Source organism: Cottoperca gobio, chromosome 24 (assembly GCF_900634415.1).
Source record: "Cottoperca gobio chromosome 24, fCotGob3.1, whole genome shotgun sequence".
Classification (NCBI taxonomy): Eukaryota; Metazoa; Chordata; class Actinopteri; order Perciformes; family Bovichtidae; genus Cottoperca; species Cottoperca gobio.
This window is the reverse complement of record NC_041378.1, coordinates 18,705,554-18,731,788: the sequence shown is the minus strand read 5'-3', so window position 1 is coordinate 18,731,788 and position 26,235 is coordinate 18,705,554. Positions and strand designations below refer to the sequence as shown.

At 40.4% G+C, this 26,235-nt stretch overlaps 1 protein-coding gene across 1 annotated transcript; it reads right to left on the bottom strand.

Annotated features, from left to right (window-relative positions):
• Positions 1-1,581: 1,581 nt before the first annotated feature.
• On the bottom strand, positions 1,582-26,235 carry meis2b (Meis homeobox 2b). Its single transcript, XM_029425249.1, has 13 exons — positions 26,094-26,235; positions 25,578-25,810; positions 24,790-24,931; positions 24,656-24,706; positions 24,289-24,339; positions 24,022-24,168; positions 20,106-20,220; positions 13,072-13,211; positions 9,868-9,944; positions 8,400-8,458; positions 7,967-8,056; positions 5,930-6,029; positions 1,582-2,973 (listed from the first exon to the last, which is right to left on the bottom strand). Exons 1-12 carry the CDS (start codon positions 26,103-26,105, stop codon positions 5,968-5,970), a joined length of 1,179 nt encoding a protein of 392 aa, XP_029281109.1. The 5' UTR covers positions 26,106-26,235; the 3' UTR covers positions 1,582-2,973; positions 5,930-5,967.

Here is a 26,235-nt window from a genome sequence, read left to right as displayed (position 1 = left end):
TCCTGCATGTTTGGCCTCCCTCTATGTTTCTAACATGTATTTTTACATGTTAGGAGTTAGGAGTTTTAGTGACCATATTGCAGTTAGTTTTACAATATTCCTGTAATAACACAAAGTATAAATGTCATAAGATGACATATGTATGTAAATGGACTTGTTTCAATATTTCTGTATTCTCCATTTTTCCATGATATTCCTGCTGTACATTTTGGAATTCAAAACGTTATATACCATTTAATAAATCCAAAAAAAGTACAGCATGAAGATGGCTTCAATGCCTGCTGTGGTTACGAGGGATTCTGTGTATATAGCAGAGTTTGTGCATCATGTGATGCAGCTTCTGCGGGAGCTTTGACCCATATTTCAAACGGATAGGCGCTTGTTTCCGGCAGCCTTCAAAACGCATTTATCTTCAGCACAGTCGGCAGGGCTGAATGAATTAGGCCTGTTAGAGCGGCGTTTACATGCGCTGCAAGATAAGATACAGAAAAACCTTTTCCACTCTGTATTTGTCTGTATAGCCTACTGTCCTTCCATTATACGAGCCACGGTATGTTCTACAATCTACCTCTGTGTTGCATAGAAGATGAAGTTTATTATCAGAAGAAATGTTCGTTAATCGCATTAACTGATACAGTAGGAAGGCTATTTTTAATTATTAACTGTAAAGATATTCGAAACATAAAACCAACTGCATTGAGCAGAAAATATAAACCAGCAGTGCGCAATAAAATAAAATACAATACAATAACCATGCAATAAATGTTATATTTGTTGTAATGTTGGTCAGTATGATGTTGTCTTCGATTGCATTATGCCGCTGGTTTCGTTTTTTTTTTCACTCAGGGAATAGCGGCAGGAGAAGACTATTTTTATGTATTAATTTTTATATTTTAGCTTACCATTTAAAGAGCCAAAGTTGAATATATTGAAAGAGACGGGAAAGAGGCCGCAGCTAAAACTAATGTGGCCCTAAACATCACGCGCTTTTAGCGATCAGATTATTTAAGGCAGCAAGTAATTATTTGCTGAATACGACAATTAAAAAGGTGAATATGGCGGAGAGGTTTGTTTTATGTGCGGACAGTGTGGCAGCACGTGGCGGCGGGAAATGGCCTTTAATTGGTGAAATTGTCATCACCTGTAAAAGTCACTTTTTGGAATTAACAAAATATGATGTCCAGTATAAAATGATAATAATAATAATTATTATTATTATTTAGACAGTGTATAAAGCGAAATTCTCCGGATTCAACGCATGAAGCGTGTGATGATATCAGTCCACTGTTTGTCGATTCAAATAAATATTTATCAATAACTATAGCCTATAGACCATTTAGGCCTTCCCCGGCTGTGCAACAGTCTCTTCTGGCTGCTGCTTTCTTCTTCAATACAAACAGCAGAGGATCGTTACAGGCTGACAGTGATAGATGAACCGGTGCCTTTATTTATTTATTTATTTATTTATTCTTCGTATTTTCTGTAGGCCTATTTATTTTTCTGCGTGGAAATATTTTGAAACTGAAAATAAAAATCGTCAGTGTTTCATTGAAAACGAATTGATTTATTCAATTTATATGAAACAATGTGACTCAAACCCCATTTTTTTTTCATTTCTTTGCATCTTTTTCTCTCCCTCACACATATTCATCCAACCATCCCAGCAGAACAGACTCTATAGAAACAACAACATTTAGTAAAAGCTGCTGTCTCCGACTTTGCTCTGATTTTTCTTGAACTTTACAGCCAGGCCATCCATCATTCCTGTCACCATCAATCGAATAACGCGAGACAACTGCAATCCCGTCTCGTATCGAACCAGAGCTGGCTACGTGACCTGCTCCACCAACTAATGTCGTTGTCTAAAACATTTTCTCCAACGCCTACACTGACCTTTCTTGTTCGGATTTTTAAAGTGAGACCTCAGGAAACAACAACAAAACGGAAACACTCAGGCCGACAATCTGCTCTTCACATTAAAACACTTTGCTGAATCTTTTGTTTTGTCTACCTCAAACAAAGTCTTTATTTTGTTTTTTTAGTGCTGACTTCTTCTCTGTGTTTTGGTGCTAAAAACTATTCAAAATATTGTCAGAAAACGGAACTCAACTCGTCATCAAGTCATGTTCCCTCAGCAAGTCTTTTCAGTAAATATATAAGAACACAAGGAGAGTAAAAACAGAAGAAAGAGATGCAGTGCACGGAGAACAGAGACACACATTCAGAGACTTTTTTCCTTTTAAAAATCTTGGTTGAATTTGGGATTTAAAAAAAACATGTCAGTGGTAAAAGCTCACTCTAACGTCTAGTGATCACAAGCGCAAACATGGAGAGAAACAGACAAATAAAGACCACAAATTTATACAGCACAACAAGTAAAACTCTCACCGAGTACTCATATTTAAAAAAACAAAACAAAAATATTCACAGTGTTTTGTTTTGTTTTGTCCCGTAAAGGACAGGGCGTGTGTGTGTGTGTGTGTGTGTGTGTGTGTGTGTGTGTGTGTGTGTGTGTGTGTGTGTGTGTGTGTGTGTGTGTGTGTCTATTTTAACACTTTTATTCGGAAGGGATGGGCATAGGCTATTTGGGTTTTGGGGGTAAAGCTTTAATTGAAATATGAGAAAAAGAGAACAAAAAGTCTTCCCCGTGGTCTGCCCTTGTAGAAAAATAAATAAATAATTTAAAAAGAAATGGTGGAGACGTGTCAAACTGCTTCTCTTCACTATGAAGTCCTTGGTCATTGTATTTTCTGTGCAGCCGTAAAGCTTCGATTCTTTGTTCAGTTTAAAAGTCAAAGTTTGACGTTTCCATGGTGATCCTCTACACGCGAACCGTGCGGGCTCGGGCTGGGTGAGGTGGGAGTGGTCAGGTGGGTGTACGGTCAGATGGGTTTGACGTGCGACTGCAGAGGCAGCTCCGATACTGAGCTCCACAGCCAGGTGGAAGAAGATCCCTGAGCCAACCATGGAAGCCTGGACACAGAGGACAGATGGTTAGGACACATAGGACAGAGGACACAGAGGACAGAGGGTTAGGACACATAGGACAGAGGACACAGAGGACAGAGGGTTAGGACACATAGGACAGAGGACAGAGGGTTAGGACACATAGGACAGAGGACACAGAGGACAGAGGGTTAGGACACATAGGACAGAGGACAGAGGGTTAGGACACATAGGACAGAGGACACAGAGGACAGAGGGTTAGGACACATAGGACAGAGGACACAGAGGACAGAGGGTTAGGACACATAGGACAGAGGACACAGAGGACAGAGGGTTAGGACACATAGGACAGAGGACACAGAGGACAGAGGGTTAGGACACAGCCTGCATCCACCACCACAACAAAATGACTACATTTACTGAATCTTGGGTTATGATGTTTTCCCCCCATAATACAAAAGTCTACTCTTTTTAAAAAATAAATGAATATTGTGTCATTGCTACTATAACTGCTACAACTGACGGTCTTGAATACACACCAGCACATATACAGTACATTGCAAACCAAAGTGTCAAAAACATAAAAAAAAGACAATTCCAGTTCACCTCATTTTCATAATTTGATTTTCAGACCAAAATTCAGAGATAACCAATAAAGCATACTATACAACTCTGTATACTGTTGTACCCAGTTCAAACAAAGAGGGATTCTTTTTCCTTGTTTTATTTATGTTTAGGTAAAAAGCTAAAACTATGCAGAATTCGAGTGAACAAAATACTGGAGTAAAGTCTGAAATAAGAAACATCATTTTGAAACAGATTTGGATTCCCAGATGTAGAGACGTCAAAGTAAATAGTAAATAAAGCTCATCTTGCATTGTCTTCTGCCCTTTTGAGACACAATTAATGCAATAATTTAAAAAAAAATCAAAAAAATGTATTTTGTGTGTTGCAGAATATTTCAGGGTTTTGGTAAACAATAGCACTTCCACCTCTCCCAGATCACAGAGCTGACACCATCTACACTATTTCCCCCTTGGATAGTTTTGGATCTGCTAACATCAATAACCACAATAGTAGTTCGGAAACTATGAATCTTTGCAGAAGTGAGACGTGAGATGATTCAGGTTCATATTTTTGTTGAATATGCATGTGAGTCCTTAATCCCATTATTACATGTTGTGCTGCAGGATCATAGCAACTTATTCTGACTTTATACTCTCAGAAGTCCAACTTTACTTTACTTTACTTTCTGACTTTTCCTAAAGTGTTGACTTTGTTTCATTATTAGAGTAGATTCCACCTAACGGTCAAAATATGAAATTCTATCCTACGTGACATCACTTTTTCATCTCCACTTAAAGGCTTTAACTGAAGCTTTCAACCAAATCTTATACTCTTCCTTTTTTGGACGGGCTAAAGGTATCATGTGACATGCTGAAAGTATGAGACTTAGAGGATGTTATTATGCGCTCCAACCGCTGATCAACACCATGGGATTCAGTTAGAAGCTCGGAAAAAAAACAGAAGAACCTTGATTTAAGATTTTTTATTTTGTTTTGCAGAATACTGTTTCAGTCCTGCATTTTCTTCAAAATTGTGACTTTAATCTTTGATTTATTACTTTTGCTCAGAATTCCTATTTGTTCTTTATTATTTTAATCTCAGAAAAAAACATGTTGTCTCATTCCTCTTCCATCATCTTACATTTGAAATGAACTTTTCCAAATACTCTCTCACAAATATAAAACATATATATATATATATATATATATATATATATACATATATATATATATATATATATATATATATATATATATATATATATATATATATATATATATATGCATATCTGCAGTGTATAAAAAAACATATGGTGGCGTCAACTGTATTGTGCAATGTGCAGCAGAGAGGAGAGTAAAATAGTGCAGATCCACTCATGTATTCCATAATGGTTAAATGTTATGGCTCGGGCTTTATCGTGCATGGAAAACCCTCATATTACTCCAAACATGGCTTCCTGCAGTCCTGGGGAGATTTACTGCCGCAGTAAGCATACGCTCTTGCCACAGATCAAATTAGGGGAAGCAAAAACATCCGGCTCTACTGAGCTATTACTGTAACTAGTCAATGATCATTCAATGAGAAATAATTAGATTAAATACTCACCAAAATATATAGGCAGCATTTATTCAGGTTGAGAGCCTGATGTCTCTGTGCAGATCTAGATGCATTTATTTTATTTAGTTTTTAGATGCAGCGTCACAATCGGCTCTTTGAACTTCATTAGCAAAGCCAAGGGAATTATCAGACAGGGAAGGGGGGGGGATTTGTGGTGGTGAAAATTGGCTCCAGTAAAAATAAAATGAAGCAAATGCAGCTCCTATTTACATATAAAGAGCTCTATTAATCAAGGTAAGTGTCATTACAGCGTGGCTCATTGAGCAGTGGAGAGTGGGTGTTAAATAAAATTCTCTGTGCTCGGGTGCCTCCGGCAGGCGATACGTCTTGATTTGAGAACTGTCAGCAGTGGTGAGGAGCTGATAGAGGCTGGAGGAGGAGGAGGGAGAGGAGGGGGGAATAGTACCCTGATTCTTAATCAGATTGCCAGGGGAGAAGAGATGGAGGAAAATAAAATGGAGAAAGAGGAGGATAGAGTGATGGAGAGGAAAAGATGAAGTGTTGAGGCGATGAAGAGGAATGTGTTTCCCACACACTGTTTTTTTCATTACTTTTTTTATTTCCAAAGTCAAAGATGTTCCTCCCCCTTGACTATAAAATCTGCGTATAGACCAGGTATAATAAACTTAAATATATTCCAAATTGCTAAAAACATCACTGTCGGGACTCAATTCTGGTGGGGAGATAATGAAACCATTAAAACCCTAAACACTCTCCGTGGTTGCATTGGACCTGTGTGAAATGAGTGGTGGAGAAGTGGGTGGGGGAAATGAAGACAGACAAATACTGGACTACTTACTTCACCCTGTTTTTCAGACTTGCCTCAGTGGAGTGGATTTACATGTAGTGCCACTGTCCGTCCATGCCCATGTTCATGCCCATGCCCCCCCCCATCGGCCCTGGAAGGAAGAGTAAAAACAAGACCAAGAAGATGATGCACCACTCAGACCAGCAACAGCGTATGTACTAGCTTTAGCTTTTATGCTAACATGAAGGATAAAAGTGCCTTTATCACAGAGTTAAAGGTAACGTAAAGACTTTTTCATCTTTTCTTCAGATGTCATGAGTATTGTACTGTATGTAGCAACATTTCTGTGTCTGTTAATTTACTTTATGGAACAGTTTCATCTCTGATGCTAGTACAGAGAAAGGTTTAGGCCAGTTTAACACAAAGAGTGGGAGCACGGGCAAACTGCTTGCGTAGCTCCTTCAAAATTGAGAATCATAAAATATAAACTTTCTAACTCAGATTCAGAGTCAGATCCTTCTCATCTGAGTAACAAACCACATGTCTCACTAGATGTTAGAATGTTCCTTTGAATGGGGCTGCGAGTCATTTAATTTTTTTTTAAAAACCCACAATATTTTCTTTTATATCATAAATGTTCACGGGCTACTGAAGGATACAATTAAAATGTTTAAATGTATGATAATGATGACACACATAACCTTATATATAGACCCACAGTATTATGTATGATGTAAAAGCAGAAACAATATCAGCCTACATAAAACACATGACATATTATCAAATTGAAAAGGTAAACTTTTCGATGATGTCATGGTGATTCTTGCAACCTTGTAACACAAAGTCTGGAAGGAAACTATTTTCACAAATCATTCTGAGTTCAGTATTAACCTTTCTTGAGGGAAAATAAACATCTTCTTCAGATCTGTATTTATTTGTAGGCCTATGTTTAATGTGCAGTTTCACCGACGAATTAGAAGCAGTTGCTCTTTATAAAAAACACTGTAGCATGTTTCTGTCTCTTCTTTGACCTTTGGTATACAGGAGAGGTTCTTTTTTTCTCACTTTTCTCAAAGACTATTGGCAGACCGCTTGAAACTGCCACCGACACTGCGCTCAAAGTTCAAATTATTTCAACTTTGACCTCGATTGCCGCTGACCTTTCAAAGCGCAACCAATGAGATAACAGCTGTATGACGCGGCACAGGCAAGCAGGGGGTAACAATAGAAACAAAACTAACTAGCTGCCTTCACCACAAGGCTTAGCGCAGCACGTAGCGGTGAGAGAACATTTCCATCATGTGAAGGCAGCTTCAGAGTGATCACACTAGCATACTCCTAACAACAGAGGGATGCTTGTTGCCATGCACTTACTGTACACAATATTGTAAGTCTACAACTGCTTATCTCGAGGGTAAGCTAGGATGATTCATTTTAACTTCGACTGTTAGGCTAGGCTAACTGGCTAACATGGGTAACCTCTTATGGGTTCATTATACTCTTTGCTTGTATAGTATTAGTTTCTTCTCTTTTGGATTCAGTTTTTTTCTATTGGGCTAATATGTTATGTGTTTTTATCACTGAAGATGAACTCAGCTGATGAGGTTATTTGTTTTACCTCCAGATAAATCCTCCAAACATTGTAGTCCTTGTCTAATGCTTAACACAAACCTTTTGGTTGGACAACAACATTGATATTGGACAAATCTGCAATACCCCAAAACACCTACAATGATAAAACAATTTTCTTTTTACATCCAAGACCAACTTACTCAGTTCTCAAACTATGGTATGGTTAGGATTTGGGAAAGATATAATAAGCATAATAAGAAATGCAGATATGAATTGCTGGTCTGTAACAGGAGGCAAACTGTGGTTGAACATGTTACATCCTTGGCTTTCCGCCTCATTACATAATGGACACACTACTTCCTGCGTAAATCATGAGGTGCATAATCATCATCGTAAAAAATAATGTTACTGTATGAACATACAGTAACAAAGCTATAGTCAGCTGACCATAAGCAGAACATGATTATAGAGATTTTCCCTTGGTGGTTGGATAAATGTATGAAGGGAATTGCTTACCTCCAGGTCTGAGACCCATGTGCTGCTGCCCATCAAGAACAAAGCTTGCCATTGGCTGGCCATCTGGACTGTAAGCAGTACTCTGATTCACTGTGAGAGGAGAGGAGAAACAAGATTGTCAGAGCTCGCAGAGCTCTATAATCCCTCTGCTTCAAACCCAAACATGTTGCACACAAAGCTAATAAGGCTAAGGCTAATTCTGTACCTCCTACAATACAATGCATACTCCAAAAGTCTTAGGACAGGCTCCTCTGATTCTTAATCTGTCTCTTCTCATACTGTCTTTATCTCCTGTCATCCACTCTGTGGCTGCAGTGTATTTAACAAGTGATATCAGTAAAACAGCACAGTTTGAATTTAGTTTCTCCTGATCAGTCTACAGAATAACATGAAGTATTTAGAACACTGAACACGTAATGAACTGCAGCTTTACCTGCTCTGTTAGACTGGTCAATCATAGGCTGGACTATTCTCCTCCTTGCATTGATAAACCTGAAAAAAGAGCAATAATATAACTACTTGATGAACAGGTGAAAGAGTGACTTAATATCGAATGGAAAAAAAGTATTAATAAAAAATATATATATATTGTTTAGCTTCTGAAAATGCTGAAAACAAAAAAAACATGAAAAATAAGTTTCAGTTTTTATTTTTAAATGTCTCTAAGATTTGTGTCTTTGTTCTGTCACACCCAGCTCTGTCATTTTAATTATTAATCATAATTATTATATGTAATTATTTAAAAAGTAGGATGCCCAATTCATCTTCTAAAATATCCACCATTTACAAAAACTGTCAATTTCATTGGGCAGCTTTTGAAGAACTGGAAGCCCGCTGGGTGTCTCCAGGGATATGACTAATAATCGTGATTATTCTTGTTGACATAATCTGGGGCATTAGGAGAAAGTCCTATCTTAAAAAAAATATTGATTTGGGTTTAGCCCTGTAGCCTTAGGCTGTGATGAGGCTAACTGCTTTGCCAATGTGTTGCCATTGATACATCCAGCAAACAGACAGTATGGTGAGTGCGTGCTTTATTATCTGTATTGGATAGAGCCTGGCTGAAGCCTGTGGTCGCCTTTACTGCAGGATTACACCTGGGCGTGGGGGGGGGGGGGGGGGTTATATATAAGGCTGTGAAGAAGAGGTGGGATATCTTCTCTTTAACACCTTGAACCCTTAGCTTTTCGCCAAAGATTTTATTCCCTTTATTCAGAGGCATGTAGTCCATTTTTCTAATTAATTTAGCATGTCAGTGGTGCTATACATGTCCTATGACAATTTAATTGGAACACATTATTGGGGAATAGATATAATGTTTGATTGGAGCACTTCCAATTCATTCATTTAAATAAATTGCACGCATAAACTAGAGAGTCTTTTTGTCACTGCAGGTCAGCTGAACGTTCAAATATGTGAAATTTACAGGAATGCATACAATGCATCATACATGAAGGATACAGTTTCCACAAATCGAATAATGAATGAATATTTACTTGGGTTTAATATGTATAAACTCAACACAAATAAAAATAATATTATGTATAAATACATCAAACACCTGAATTACTTTAAAGAAAGGGCTACATTTGATGATCATGAGACTTGGCTCATAAATTATAAGGAGCACATATTTTACATGATTTTTAAGCAGCTGTTTATTTATTTTTGATGGACATGAGCCCTGTTGCTAGAGTCATGCTAAAGCCGACAATATGTGTATGACATCTGTGTGTTCTGGTTTGACTATATTAAGGCTCTATGACTAAGACTGAGGTGAAGAGTCAAGAGAAAGTCGAATCAAATGTAGTCATAAAATGCATTTCACTAGCCAAAGACAGATTGGTGTGCATGTGTGAGTGGATATGGGAGCAGTCAAATCTTGTTCTAGAATGACTTACCAGTTGTTCACTTGAAGGATGGTGAGGCCTGTGTCTTGTGCTAGCTGCTTTTTCTGTTCCTCTGAGGGGTATGGGTGCTGTGAGGGACAAAAAGATAGAAGGACATTCAATAAATAAAAATAAATAAAGATCACCTTCAGCCAAAAACAGGTTGCATTCATGCATGTGCATATAGAGCTGATTCCTCCCTTACGGCAGGCTATAATACTTCAAGGCTAACTCCCACTCAGAAGGTGTGATCATATTCTGTGCCAGTCTCTTCCATGTGCAGTTATTCCAGGAACTGAGTGCACAATTCGGAGGCTGATCACAGTTTGGCCCCCCGAACACTTCATGTTAAAAGCGTGTGCCATTGTGTGACAGTATTTGACAGTATCTGACATTATTTGACATTGCTTGACAAATGATCGGGTGGGATATAAAGAGTCACAATGGTGGCTTTTGTTTGGGGTCCTGATAAGCTTAGGCCCCCTGTCACCCCCAAACTCCTCCCCGCCTTGCTCTATCTCCCTGTCCTCCGGCCCTGATCCCTTGGCTGGCTCTGTGTGGGAGTGTGTGTATGTGTGTGAGACAGTGGGAGTAGGGCGGCAGATGGTAGACAGAGGTGATCCTTGTACTGAGAGAAGGGTCGTGGGCCAGTCCCCATTCTGCTGCTGTCAGGCCAGCAGCCACCTCCTGTGGTCATCAGTGAAGGATGAGCTTCCAAGCACTTCATTTTTAAACTGCCTTTCAGGTTTAGTGCACACACACACACACACACACACACACACACACACACACACACACACACGCACACGCACACGCACACGCACACACACACACACAAAAACATGCATATATATCATTATGCTTGCATATTCAGACACTCATAATTGTGCGTTCATACACACAAGCTCAAACAAAAGCATGCAAATGCGTATAACAAAAGTGAGAACAGGTGCAGAAATGGACACACACAAAATTGACACATACACAAATGTTGAAATGGATACAAACACACGCGTCTGTACCGAGGGTGTGTCTTCGGGCAACTTAAAGCATCCCTTCCAGCTCGGCGGCTGACAGTCAGGTGACTGATTACTCTAAACTCCACCCTCAAATCAAAGGAAAAAAATCACTCCTGTCTGTCCCTCTACAGTCTCCATTTCACACATGTGACCAAAAGCAGTGACAAGATGCTCACCAGAGGGAGTCTTGTTTTCAGTAACTGAATACTCAAAGAAAAGCATTTATTGATCCCTGTTTTATTAAACTCAAAAGAATCCTCAATGCAAATATTAAATAATCTAATAAAAACAAACACAAAAAAAATGCACAATATAAAATTCCTAGGATTTAGCTAGCTCCTCAGTCTATACTTATGAAATTATTCTTCTTTCATATTTTGCTCTGGTTTATCACCTTTGATTTTTTGCTCCATCTGAACTCTGCATTTGTGGGCTTATGGGGGCCGTCAATATATGTCTTAGCTAGGCATGTATGTATTTATATATACTGCATCTTTTTCTTTTTACTAAAATACTCAGATTACTCAGATCAGTTGGTGTGAGTGGCACTATATATGTTCTATGTTTTTGGTATGTCCTCATATTTCAACACACATCACAGATATATGAATGCATAGAGTGTCAGTGTTCCAGGGACATATGGACAATGTTGATGTTCTGAGCATTTGTACTGTCAAAAAATGTATTCATAGCTTTTACACTCAATATTGAGTTTTAAACCCAAGTCTGAAACACACTGGATGCTCACTGAGCTCCTACTGTCTTGTGTTCATGTTAACCGGTGAGCACAGCGGCTTCACACTGTGCCAACGTCTGTGGTCATTCTGCATCCTCCTCGAGCCTTACACAGAGCTGTTCTGAGTTTGAAGACTGGGTTCTTGTCATTAAACTGTGTCGCTGACCAGGTTATCAGGTGGGTTTGGTCAACATGCCCACGCGCACACAGGTGGCAGTTCTGAAACTTATGTGCACGTCGGTCCTTATTGCTCTCTGTCGTGTGAACTGGCGTAATATTTGACAGTAAACTTATGTTTGATAAATCTGTAACAAACATCGTTCAATCGTGTTTTTATCAACTGAGGAGCATCTAAAAAAGCTGGTCTTGAGCGTTACATATAAACAGGTAATAAATAAATTTTATCTTGACTGAGAAATCCATCAAATTTCAGCTGACTTTAATACAACACTTGTGACCTCCGGTGGATTCCAGGTTTGCTCCCCAAACTCTTTGGCATCAATCCTTTAATGTGGATGAATGCAGGGTTGCACGGAAACCAACAGTTACGACCAGGCTAATAGGCCGATAATGAATAATATAATGAATCAAAACCTTTCACAGCTGCTTTCTCTATAGCTTCCTCAGAAGGGGATCTTTTAAGGGTCTTCAGAATGGACAACAAAAGCAGGAGGCTACGGCTAGTGGTGGACAGAACCCCCCCACCCCCCCAACGGCCTTCCAACTGCGGGCCTCACACGGCAACGTCTGACAAAACATAATCCCGCTCTTTTCACACCCTCAACGACTGATGAATGCTTGATCGCTTGGGTGTTGCAATAGGCCTTTCAGAGGCCAAAGTCCCCTTGCACACTTTTCATAGACACATCCTGCCATGCCAAACACTTGTGCTTAACAAATTAGGCCTGAAAGGGAATGGGGAACAGAGAGGGGATAATTCAATTATCCTCTTTTTTCATCTGGAAAATCTAAAGGTGGGCTTTGGAAAGGAAGGGATTATTCCGAGTACAGGACCTGTATGGGCCTTTTACAAACTAAACAACTGAGGCGTTATAACACATCTAAAAGCGTGAGAGATAGAAAAACTGATGGGCCAGCGACGGTGGTATCTTTTGGACCTTGGATAAAAGGTAAAGCTCTCGTCTTAGGGTCTTGCTCAGCCCCTCTTAAAGAGCTCCTAAACAGCGCTGCTGCTACTGAACCAAAGGCTTCTGATGTTGATTTCTGTGCAAACCGTGTACTGGTGTTTCGAAAAAGTCCTTTAAGTTTGTCTTTGCTTTGTTCTCTGACAATGGAGCAAAGATGAACTTAGTTTCAAGATACCTTTGGGTAATGGGCAATGTAGGGCTGCTGTTACAGATAGGAAGAAAAAGTTTTGTGTTTGAAATTTCTAAAAAGCCACAGCTAGATGTAGCTTGTTTAGGAAAGCAATTCAGCAGGGTCTGGGGTAAATTCCCTTACCGTAAGGTGCTGGAAGAGCCATGCTCTCATTATATTTGTGGCTACTTTGGGGAAGATGCCTCGTTTCTTCTGCCTCTTCTTGTCCTGGTCATCCTCGTCTCCTGTGCCCGGTGATGCCAGGCTGTTGTCGAGGCCGTCTCCTGTGATCAGAGACAAGAGGAGTCACGTTACAAGAAAGCTTTAATTTGACCCTGTCGCCTTCATCCTCCTCCGCATAAAAACGGGAGTTGTGAAGATTGCATTCCTCTGTGGCACAGCAGCACAAGATTCTTCCTCTCACCTCTGCTTGAGTCCCCGGCCATTGGATAATGAAGAGGAGTTTGTAGTGAGGGAGCTCTATAAAACCAAGAGCTATTAATTCAATCTGAGCCACGCGTTTGACATGAGGTAATGACTGTGGGAGCTGTGTGCCTGACATGAAATAATGAACGTTCAGTGCAGTCGGACTCAGTGCTATGTATGGATATTTTTATGCGACCTCTGTTTGAAATAAGACTAATCATTACCTTATAAGTACAAGGAAGAAAAAAACAAAAGCCTAGCCTGTGAATGAAGTACCAATAACATCAAACCTTGTGCTGTTTGAAGTCGGAATCAAGGCGTTCACTTGGGGTACTAAGGCAGAATGTGGGGGGTGTAACGGGTGGGTTCCCATGTGTTCACTGCACTGACACCCCCCCACCTGCCCCCCGGTTGACAACGTCAGTGTTGGATTTCATGCCAGGCTATGGATCTTGCCATTAGAAGCATCCCTGTTTGATATCAGCAAGATCGAGGCAGGAGGCTTCCTTTAAGATGAGATTTCCGCCCCTGCTAGCTAACTCACTCCATCTTGCAACACAAGGGGCACTCCGTTCCCTCTCCCTCTCCGCCATTAATTGTGCATCAGCCGAGATGATTTACTTTTAACAGTGGTGGTTATTTTTCTTGCCCTCGAGGCAGAGAAGCCTTGAAAGCTTGCCTGGAGGGCATGTGAATAATGCATCTGAGAGACTCCTCCCCCGAGGCGGGACAGGAACCCTACTTTTCTTAAGATTTGCCCTAGCATGTCTTTTTGTTTTTAGAGATGCATCAATCAAATGCGCCTATATAAGCCATATTCATGCATAAATATTTCAGCTAATGAATATTGACATTAAAAAGGATGTGTTCTAGGGTCGTGGGCTCTGGGGGTTGTGGGAGTTTTGACGGATGGTGTCCAGCTCTGAGTCACAGACAGCGTACAGGGTTTACAGTGCCTCTGTCCACTACTCTTTACTTTGTTTTGTCCTCCACCTATCCTACAGCCTGTCCATAAAATTGCTTCTTTCTGGGCAAATGTTCCCTCAGGTAAGTTTGAGATCAAGAATAGGGATGTCATCTTCCTACATACCTCACAAGTTAGCGAGCTAGATCATTGTACACAAAACTACTAATAGGCATTGCAACTCACAAAGATAACAATTCACAAATTGACATATTTGTTTGACCATCATAATGAACATATACAAATTATAAATGTAATTATTCTACTATTTTTTAAGACCTTTTTGATACAACTGATGAGACTGGTGCATCTCTACCTCTTAAAGAAAAAGTGCAAGTCCATTCAATATATAATTACATAAATCAAAGTGCGGCCTAAATAGTAAATTTTAACTTGAGTTTTATAATTGAGTTGTACTGAGTATTTTTCATTTTGAGAGCATAAAGATAAAGTTCATATGTGATAACAAAAAGGATCTTAAAGAGTAAGAGATGGAAAGAAAGAAAGAAAGAAAGAAAGAAGGAAAGAAAGAAGCGGAAAACAGGAATTGCTCAGCCTAATTATATCTGAGGAAGGCACGCTGTCCTACCCTCCAACCCCCACCCTCGACACCCCACCCTGGTCCACCTCCTCTCCTCTCCTCATCCCTCTTTCTTCTGCTCCAGAGAGGGGAAAGCCGCAGGGCAGATCCTCTGCTACACTAATCGCTACTGACTGTTCCCCGGCAACTCGGCCAATCTAACCAGTGTGTGACGGTGCAGTCTCAAAGTCATACACCCGTGCAAGTCTCCCATGCCCCCCTTCACCCCTGCCCCCTCTTCTCTCTCTACCCCCCCCCCCGCTCCACCATGCCTGCCAGTGTCTGCACGGTAGGTGAGGGGGGAGGGGGGGAAGATGGAGGGGTGGGCATTACCGCAGGGATGGCTAGAGTATTGCCCCGGGGCTAAGAAGAAAACACACACACAAAAACAGCACCTTAAGATACGAAGTCTTCCTATTCCTTCTAGCCTTCCTCTTCTACCTCGGCTGTTCAAATACGGTCAACTCGGTTCAGACCGGGTTGTTCTAGGCTTTCCTCTTTATACTATTTCGGCCATTAAAACGAAGCCTAATTAATTTTTTTTTGTTTTTTTTTAGGGCTGATCATTTTCTATGTTGTTGTTGTTGTTGTTGTTGTTGTATTGTTTTTTATTGTTTTTTATTTTGGTATTTATGAAATACTTTGAGTGTCTTTAATTTTTTTCTTTTTTTTTTTCTCAATTTTCACGATACTAAAAATCCATTATTGTATATGTGCTGCTTGTACATGGATTACTTTGGGTTGGATATTCATGACATTTGAAACTGTATATGTAATAAATGTAGTTTTATTTTCTCAATCATCTCCTCTTTCACAGCCTCTGCTCTCCGTAGCTCAGGGGCTGATAATGTTGGGTGAAGTAGTCAGTGGATGACGTGTCCATAAGACAAAGTGCAGAGCGGCTAGCCGAACTGATTGCAGCTCTCCCAGCTGCATCAGTGATGCAAAGCCAGCGCAGCCTGTCTAATGAGCTCAGCGGGGCCTGATCCATCATCAGTGACACCTTGGGGCTCCTCCCCTTATTAGACATGACACACCGCTCTAAATTGAGTAGTCTGGAAGGTTTCCAAGACATGAGGAATCCTCTGTTTAGGAAAGTGAGCATGACGATTAGAAGCTGTTGATGGGGAGATGCAACCACTTTAAAGCGGTTTAAAGTAAAGTCAAGCAGTTTGCATGCTGGCAACACCAAAGGGCTGTTTACCTGCAGTGCCCAGCAATACACGGATAAGTAAGCAGGCAAAAGTCTGAATGAAGAAGATTTCTAGTGATGCTAGAGTGCTTCCCGAAGCCAGTGAAGGAGACCATTTGCATTTCGCTATTGAGTGATTTATCACATTGAAGGTGACTCTTGGGCAAAGTGCATAGACAATTAAAGTACATAAATATAGGTAGAAGTGTCATTTGGGCAAACAGGGAAAATGTACAGGGGATGACAGGGCATGATATTTATATTTGACTAAAAGCTGTTTTTACCTAACAAATCACCCTTTAATTGGTTTTCAACAGCAACACGTCTTTACAGGAGAAGTGTCCTTAAGGTCTCTTTTGCACACCATCCCCTCTTCAGCCGCATGCACACTACCTGGGTACATGTTCGTGCTCTTGTCCATGGGAGTTGTGTTTGCACAATGGTACTGTAGTTTGCACTGTGGACAAATGGCCATTGTAAAGCTGAATGTACCCAGGAATGTATTTGTATAATAAGATGTATGCTGTTTCATACCATGCTGGTACATATTAACATACTTGCTATAGCAGACCCACAAATTGAAAAGCCAATAACGCAATATTAAGAATAGTCTCCTCCATGATGTGTGCTAACACAAGTTAATTACATATTGGTCATACAACCCAACAGCCAATCATGAAAAACAAACCTTTACCCATTGACAAACTACAGACTGCGACTGAGACTCTGAAATTTCGAGAGGCATGCATGAGTGTATGAGCGAATATTAGTGCAAGAACTATGCAGTGCCCCTAACTGTGGATAATTCAGGCTTTTAACCGTTGACTGGGACTATTTCTTTGGGTAGAAAGTGTTTCCAATGAAATGTGTTTACAGTAAGGTTAAATGTAAAATGTTCAAATGTAATTATGTGCTATGAGCAGCACAAATTACTTGCCATTCACCTCCCTCAAACCCAAACCTATTTGCATGCATAGATGACTCCAGAGGTATGTGAGGAAATATCATTTTTGTATCAGTACATAAAATACAAAATGTGTATATAGGTAAATAATTACTTGACACAAGCAGACACAATAATGTGTACTTTTATTTGCCTCTACATCCAGCCTTTATCTCCTTCTTTTCCCTCCCTTTTTAAAACATCTCTGACATCCACAGCCTGACAGATGCTAAAGGGACATTAGCCCGCGGTCTCAGTGAAGCTGTGATGTCATTGGCATGTCAGCACCTCTACCTCCCCACATTCCTGACTCCTGACTCCTGACTCCAGGCTCTGGATGTGACAAAAAGATGCAACACATCCTGTTCCTCACATTTCATTTCTCAACACGAGTGTGCAGGATATTTTCTGAGTCACTCCCACTGCCTTTTGTTTTATTTGGGTCTTTGTGATGGACATTTCCAGCCTCCCCCTTGTGCTCCCCCGTCCAAACATTCCTTGGAGAGCTCAGCCCCTTTTGCTGTGGTCAACAGCAGTCACCCTGGGGGTTGAGCTATCAAAGAGAGCCCTCTCTGCATATCACACAGCTTACAAGGCAACAACCAAACCCTGTGAGCTTCCAGAGGAGGAGGCAGCCATAACCCAAACCACCAGCAACACATTGTGTGGATCATCTACTTGTGGTTAGCCAGGGCTGGAAGCCACATCACCACGGCTTTAGTGTTCCCTAATGACAGTGGCTTTTAAAAGGTTGCATCAGACCACCGAAGCATTATTAACATCCCACTACAGTATAAACAGCATTAACAGTATTTCAACTTTCAGAATCATTCTGGAGGAGTATTTTGAGAACCACATGATGATCTTTGTAATTTGTAATTTAGTTTGGGTAATTAATTGGTTAGTTTGATCTATGTTTAATCTCACTTTCTGTGTTTGACTCTGAATAGTGTCCTTAAAATAAATCTGCATGTCTGATAGGTGACACATGGAGCATGAAGACCTCCCTCACTTTACACTTTGCTACATCACGGCACTACTTCCTGCACTGACACTGAACATTGCCGTTTTTTTGTACGCTGGAAACTTTTTGGAAACTTTTGGGGATTTGCAGGTGATACAGTACTTCAAATGTGTGAGTCAGTGCATCTGTATGAAAATGTGAACCACTGATTGGTGGAATGAGAAGGGACACAAACCTGGCCGGCTGGTGTTGGAAAGGTCAATCATTAATCCTTTCATTAGTCTATAACCAACAATGCAGAATAGTTGCTTGACTTGAGATTTTCAATACAAAATGAATATAAGATGATGGCTTTCCCTGCATTCACGCCCACAGCAGTGGGTGTACTGAACTCATTATAAAAATGTGATGATATCCATATGACACCTTCCTTACAACTCTATGGAGGCCATCTACCTGCTCCAAATGAGATTAGCATGATACGCCTCTAACTGTCCTTTTTTTTAATCTTTTCAGGTTGTGTGTTTGTGCTTCCCTGGCATGAGAATAGACTGGAAACAAGGCAAAAAGGCCCGGGGAGAAGCAGCAGGTAGCATGCAGCAGATCCTGCACCAGCAACCACAGCTCTGATCATTCTGCCTTCTTCTTTTCCTTTGTTCCTCATACATAAAGTACTCTGTCCTTACATCCCTTCAGGGGGCATTCTGCACTCCCATCCCCTATGCATTCTCTCCCAGGTCAAAAGGGCATGGACCTTGGGGTTTCCCCCACTGTTGTTTAAAAAAAGCCTAAAGGAAAGAAGCTATTCACACTGTGGTCTTTCTCAGCTCGCCTCAACATACAAACCCTGGATACTCAATGGTTGAATTAAAATTTACCAAAACAAACATGTCAAACTCTCAGTGTATTTTAGGTGAAGTTGAGACACTAATATACATTTCAAGAGTCTTGATCTCTTTCTGATGTCTCTTAATCCTCTGAGTTTCTCTTGTCTTGCAAAGCATCCTCCGATTGTTCTCTGCAATGCTCTGCTCCTTGATGCCTGATGGGCAGAGGGTGGAAAGTTGCTTTAAAGTCCATTCTATTTTTACTGCGCCCAAAGGGGAGAAAAACAAAAACAAGCCATAAAACCCTTATAGCCTCCAATTAGCACATCAGAAATCACATTAAGTGCAGGAACACCAGGGCGACACAAGAAGGACCAGGCATGGCATCAGAGGGAGACAAACAATAACAGCAGACAACAAGAGTAAACTCATAGGATCTCTTAATCAGCACTAACTAACCTGTAATTGAAAACTGACTATAAAAGTGGAGCCCCAATTACATGGTGAAATCAACATAAATTGACCTTTTGATGTCTTTGTTACTTGAAGTCAAAGTTGAAATCATTAATGCACATTGTATGTTGTATATTGTATACTCACTGTCAACAAATCCCATTAAAAGCCTAAACCAACAATGTGTCTCTCTTATTCAAGCATGTAGGTAGGATTGTAGAAATACTGAGGTCATAAAATAAATCCTGAACAATTATATTTTCTATAGATGGAATTTAATATCACAAAACATTCTCTTCACTGCCGGGACTAAATCTTGCTCGGAAAGTAGTGAATCTTGCTTAAACTCCCAACTTGCAGAAACAGTTTTAGATGACAAGGCCTTACTGTCCTCACTGAGCTCCACTCAGCCCAAAGCCCATTGACTCATACTGAAGATAGAATACGTATAAAATGGCTCACCAATATATAGTTTCATATACAAAACAAAACGCTCAGTAGTTTCCTAAAGCAGCTGGAGTTTTTCGAAAATGTTACTCAAACAGGAAGAAATTTGTTAAGAACTTATTTCAGCTGCAGATTGATAAGGGTTACAGTTAGTGTGAATACCTGCAAGAGCTGCCCTTAGTGCATTTAGATTATCTGTTTTTATCAATGCAATCAAGATAGAGTGATTACATGAAATAAGTGCATGAAGGATCCCCACCTGCTTCCCCCCCCCCCCCCCCCCCACCCACCAGGCAGCACCATCTATACCTCAGAAAGAGGTCACAGGAAAGTCAAAGCTTTGATATGAAAGAGGACGCAGGAGGCCTGCGAGCGCTCTTACCGAGTTCACTGGTGTTGTCGCCACTCTGAGAGACGTGTCCCCCACTGGACGGTCCCGGGGTGCCCACAGAGGGCGTGGAGTGGGCGTCATCCATGTCTCTCCAGGACGCTGGGTTCTGTGAGGTCAGGAAGAGGTCCGCACACCAGGGGACAGGAGATAAGGAAACAGAGGAGAAGAAGAGAGAAGAGGGGAAAAAGATGAGGAAGGTCCAGTAGATCCAGTATGAGGTCCATTATGCAGTTTCCCAAAGACACAAAGACAGCTTCGTGGCATGATTAGCATAGTAAGGACAGAAACCAAGTTGTCGAAAAATGTGAGACAAGAACAACATTACCATTCTTGTCCAAGAGGGAGGTTTAAATATAGCTGGCAAAAAAGAGCACGAGCAGGACTTTAGAGGACAGTTTAGCAACCCTGCAGCATGTGGACCCTTCTGTGTCGTGGCTGTTTCTGTGCCCCGTGTTGGGGAGAAACCCTGTATTTATTGGGCCGATTGGCCACTCAGACAGCCGTAAACCCAAACCAAACAGCAGATCTCCCTCTTCAGCCTCTCCGCGTCAGCTGTTTGCCGGATGGTGATCAGATGAAGAGCTTGGCAGATGACAACAAGAAGCGCAGGGACAATGGCGCAGTGTGAAGGAGGCCTCTCAATGATGGCCCCTCTTTTCTTATCCAGCCACCCAATAATTACAACTCCTAAGTACACACAGCTACTCAAAGAGGCGCCATGTGTTTCCACGTTTATCAAGCTAATGAAGGTCTTATTTCACAAACACCCCATCTGTTAAAATACAATTAACAGAAATGGAAGTTAGTGTACAACCTGTATGAGGTTCATACACAGATGAAGATAATTCTACCAAACATTATGTTAACCTTGTATAATATATAATACAGTAGTTTATTTCCTCTCATTGTTATCAGGATGGCTGACTGTAAAGACCACGAGCAGCAAATATAAGATAAAGACACTTACAAAATGTAACATTAATGTTTTACCAAACATGGCAAATATTGTGAATAAATGGATGTTGGTTCAGCAAAATCTGATCAAACTGGTTATTATTACACCATTATTAATCTGCAAGCTATGCTATTGTAACAAAGAAGCCAATTCCCTCCAGACTCATGACTCACTGTGAGGTTAATACATGGATAATAATATAAAAAGTAAATTCTACAAAACTGACTTTAGGTTTTGGGCTTCATTTTAGGGTTATCTGTGTGACTGAGTGTTTAAAGCGTTGTGTTTAGTGACGTCCTTGTTTTGATTCAATTCTCTACCTTCCACTCTCCAATGAAGACATACAATTCATAGTTTGAGTATCACCTGATGCTGAGGGTGAAGGTTTTTACAATGATTTGAACCAGTGTGAGGGCGGTCAATAAAATGTTTATGAAATATATGCCACGTGATGGTGTAAAGGCTTTTTCATCCTTTAATGATAAAAAAGTAAAGACTTGTTTGGATTTGTTGTTTTTATTTAGTTTTATTTAACATCATTGATCTTAAATTCCATCTTTATTGTAAGGTGTACTTATTTTATTTGACATTTTTCTAAAATGATACTGATAGAGATAAGTAGATCTACTGCCAGATTTCTGCTAGTTTTGAGAAAATTAAATGTTAGGACTCAATAGTCAAAATGATTGAATTGAGGATTTTTTTTACAGGGATCAAAAGGTCAGTGATCAGGTGCTTCAGCCCAAACCAGGAGTCTGAGCCTTCACAGGGACTACGGGCACAAGCAGTCCAACACACCAAACATAGTGTGTTTTACACACACACACACACACACACACACACACACACACACACACACACACACACACACACACACACACATACCTGTAAACTCACACACGCTGCTTCAGCCCTTGTGAATGATTAACAGATGATGGTACACTTAACGGTTAACATGCATGTATGTTCCACAGCTGTGCATGTCTTTGTACCCAGAGGAGAGCAGCACATCCATTATGCAACAGCTGTTAGGAGAAAGGCAATACAGCAGGAGAGTGTCCTGTCACATCAACTGGTGGCCTCACACACACACACACACACACGCACACACACACACACACACACGCACACACACACACACACACACACGCACACACACGCACACACAGTCACACACACGCAAACACACCACACAACAACAACAACAACAACAAAAGTGCCAATATTTAGATTTTAAACGTTTCCAGTCAAAATATTAAAGAATTCACTCAAATTAAAAATGACACTAAAACAGCTGGTCTGTCCTGTGATCACCCGAGGTTGCACATTTTTTATTCATTTTTTTCAAGAGACTGGAGGGAGCCTTGAAATTAATGATACAGTATTTTCAACCTCTATATTCTATATTTACATCAAAAATCTATTTCTAAATTTTAGTTTTTCATCTGCAGCAACCACCAGCTTTGATGTTGTTGAGAAGTTAAGTGAAGGTTCACTGGGAAACATGTTACACAATGTAAAACTACAGCTCTGTTTACAGTCTACAATTCATGGAGGAACTTCCCTCAAATCAAAAAGAGAACATCACTAGCGCTGCTATCAGACAGGAAACATACAAATCCTTAAAGTAAGGAGTCAATCAGCTTTCTCCGTACAGTCCAAATTCATTTATTGTAGCAATGTGTCAATAAACCCATACGGTCCAACACCGCTGCTGCTACACTGTTACTCTGAATCACCTCAACATCTGAATTTGCTTCTTTGTAAATGAACACAGGTGCCAAAAATAGGAAGAGGCTGTGTAAAGCCCACAGCAGGGGGGCTGCCTGACAAAGAGCCCCTGCACTCTCGCTATAATAATCCTATTGGCTGAGAAACACCAGGCTGAGAGGGACTGAAGCCCAATAGCAAACACAACACTTGCAGCTGCACATTGTGCTATATATGAAGATCATCATCATCATCATCATCATCATCATCATCATCATCATCATCATCAAGGAGGACTACTTTCCTGTATGAATCAATAAATAAACAAAGTTACGAGACAAAGTTCACACATAAAAAGATTTAACCCACAAATCTCCACTGTCCAGATTGTGATTATTCTCAACAGAGCCGTTATTCTTTTACAGAAGTCGTCGGCTAAGGCTCTGCACAGCTCTGCACAGCTCCCTCAGCAGGACTGACACGCCATCAAACAGCAAACAGCACCAGCCGAAAACTTAACAAACCCAACAACCGTTCATCCTGTTTCATGCCATTTACGAGATGTTGTAATTAGTTAAAAGGCCTTTTGTTAAAAGGCTAAAGGGATTTACTTCTATTCACTGTGTGTCAGTAAAGAAGATCTTTTTTTTAATGACAGGCAAAAGGAAGGGCTCCAGCAGAGAAAGGCATCGGTGTACAGCGATCCTCAACCTTTTTGCCTTATGAAGTCTTAAAAGGAAGCAATGTCTTCCTGCAACCCCAGTCACACATTAATAATTGTGAGAACTTCCACCAAACAGCGATTTTTCTCTTCTCAGATAATTTCATCTGAATCGTTTTTTTAGAGGCCTGAATAGTTAAACCCATCCAGTGTGCTATTTAAAAATGAGAGAAAAATCAGGATAACAAAGCAGAATATTATTTTGTAAAATATGTAAAATAGTAAAATGTGTTTTTCTTAAAAGTTATTATAGGCCCCAAATTCCAGTTTGGTCACCAGTGGTGTCCAGCATACAGCAGCTATTATTTACTGGTGGGAGTAAACATCTGTCTGCTAACTTTTAATAATGGAACTAATAGGAATAACGATCAGAAGCAGAAGCTTTGCAAGCAACACTCAGGATTCTTAAATGAACAGAAAATAACTCCACAGTCACTGCTACTCAAGATCTGCTGGAAGAAAGGGCGCATACATGTAGGAGAACCATTTTTGATGAATTTAGAGCAGGCAGGTTGACTCACATGATCTGCGATGTTGGTGGAGGATCCGGAGAGGTCATCGAAGTCCGACTTACAGACGTCTCGGTCCTCTATGACCAGGTCGATGGGCATTTTGCCTTTTAGGCAACTGATGTACCGGTGGCAGAAGTTATCACAGAGCTCATGGACCTGCGAGATCAAGGCTTTCATTTAGATTGTATTTGGATGAGCAGCACAATAATACAAATGTTATAATAAAATAATCGATTATAGTAGGAATTAGATCTGACACTCATGCCAATAACATACCTTCTCTAATTCCAGGAGATGAAATCGTAGGACTTGAATCGCTTGAATCATCTAAAAAAAAGAAAGAAAAAAAACATTTTTAAATCAACCCCTTAAAGAAATTAAATAAAAACAGAACACTTTCGATTTTAGAGACGCCAACTGTGTTGTAATACTTATGACTATGTGCATGTGCTGATTACCAACATAATATAAATATTATCGTTTTATTACAGACACAGGAGGCTAATGTGTCTTTAAGATATGATGAGGTTGCCTCGAGCCAGTCTGTGAGGTCGCAGCGCGGACAGAGAGCAACACATCGCAGGAAACAGCTGAGAATTAAATGTGAAAGAAACAAACAAACAAAAGAGAAAGAAGTGCTCACCAAGTTATCCAGCTCTGGGTTGGAAGAAAATAAAGGCTTCTCTGCGCGGATCTGAAGAAGGGGCATAATGAAATGCGTCAAAAATGGCTCCCTTACTTCCAGTATATGAAGTGCACGTGTGTGTCTGTCCCTACCTGTTTTGCAAATACAGATATGTCTTCATTGAAGGAGTCGGAGGAGCAGACATCTCCTCCCGCCACCCCAGGCTCTCTGGGCGTGCAGGTCGCCAGCTCGCACTTCTCGAAAACCAGAGCCAACAGTGGGAATAAAGGATGGCTGCAACACAGGCGAAGACAGGCCCATTAGATTCTGTAGCCATTGTGAGGCCTGCACATGAACTATTGCCTACAGTACATAAAAGCTGCGGAAGATAACGTTCCACATTAAGCTTTGAGTGTGTAATAAAAGATGACCGCTTTGTAAAAACTGCAACACATATTTATTTATTCCTCCTTAATTCAAGGGAACTTCTTTTGCGCCGCTGCTTTGTCATATTATGTAATCTGTTTTCAATGCAAACAACCTGTGCAGAGATTTTAATCAATTCTCTGAGCTAATACTGCTGGTATTTGGCCTCGTTTCAACAGCAAAAAGAAGAAGAAGATAAAATGGGAACTGCATTGAAATGACTGGAATTATCATTTTATGAGCAGAATATGTTATTAGTTCTAAGGTAAAAATAAAAATAAAAGGGGGAAAAGATTAAAACAATTTAGACTTTTGCACCGAATTTCTGGCTTTCTGTTTAACAACTAAAGTTAACTGAGTTTGTTTGTACTTATTAAATTAAACTAACCCAAAACGTTAAGTGTATTTCCATCGACCCATAATTCAAATCAGCACATAATAATAATAATAATAATAATAATAATAATAATAATAATAATAATAATAATAATAATAATTTTGATAATATCCACACCCGTAGATTTGGTCCTTGTCTCTCTTTAATGCGTCGTTGACGGCGCTGCCCATGCTGCTGGGCATGATGTTGTGCGGAGCGTGGGCTCCATAGTGCTGCGTTGGGTGCGGGGGAGGCCCGTGGTTCAGGTGGTGGACCTGGGGAAGGGGCCGGGGGGCGTGCGGGTCTCCGTACATGGAGGCTGCGACTCCGACTCCATCCATCGCACCTCCGTAATGAGCCAGCTCATCGTACTGGAGTGAAAGTTGAAGATGACATTAAGGCATGTGACGGAAGAGTTGAACAAATGAACAAGGGGACAATTATATTCTTTAAATGTGTTTATTTTATTCAGTAAGTTTGTATAGGTATCATGTAAAGACTTGGCAAGTTAAATATGATTATAGTTTAAAAACACTTGCTGAATTGTGTTTTACAACCTATCGTGTATGCACGTAATAGCTGTGTTATAATGCACAAACGATAGTAATAAAAAATAGTAAAATATCAAACAATAATCTGTCAAATCGGATTTACCCTTTGCGCCATCTCCGTGCGCAATTTGCAGACCCAGACGATCAGAAAAGTTTGAAGTTGATGAATGGTAAAAATCGATGACTTTTAAATCCAAGAGGGAATTATAATCCTGTCCTGTTCTGTGGCATGTAGCAAATCAATA

What these genes read in the sequence shown, in the direction of transcription:
- meis2b (XM_029425249.1), bottom strand. An exon ending in ATCCTTCAAGTGAACAACTG is followed by an intron (nt 8,459 to 9,867) that starts GTAAGTCATTCT and finishes CTCTTTTTTCAG; the next exon opens with GTTTATCAATGCAAGGAGGA. An exon ending in TGACCAGTCTAACAGAGCAG is followed by an intron (nt 8,057 to 8,399) that starts GTAAAGCTGCAG and finishes CTCCTCTCACAG; the next exon opens with TGAATCAGAGTACTGCTTAC.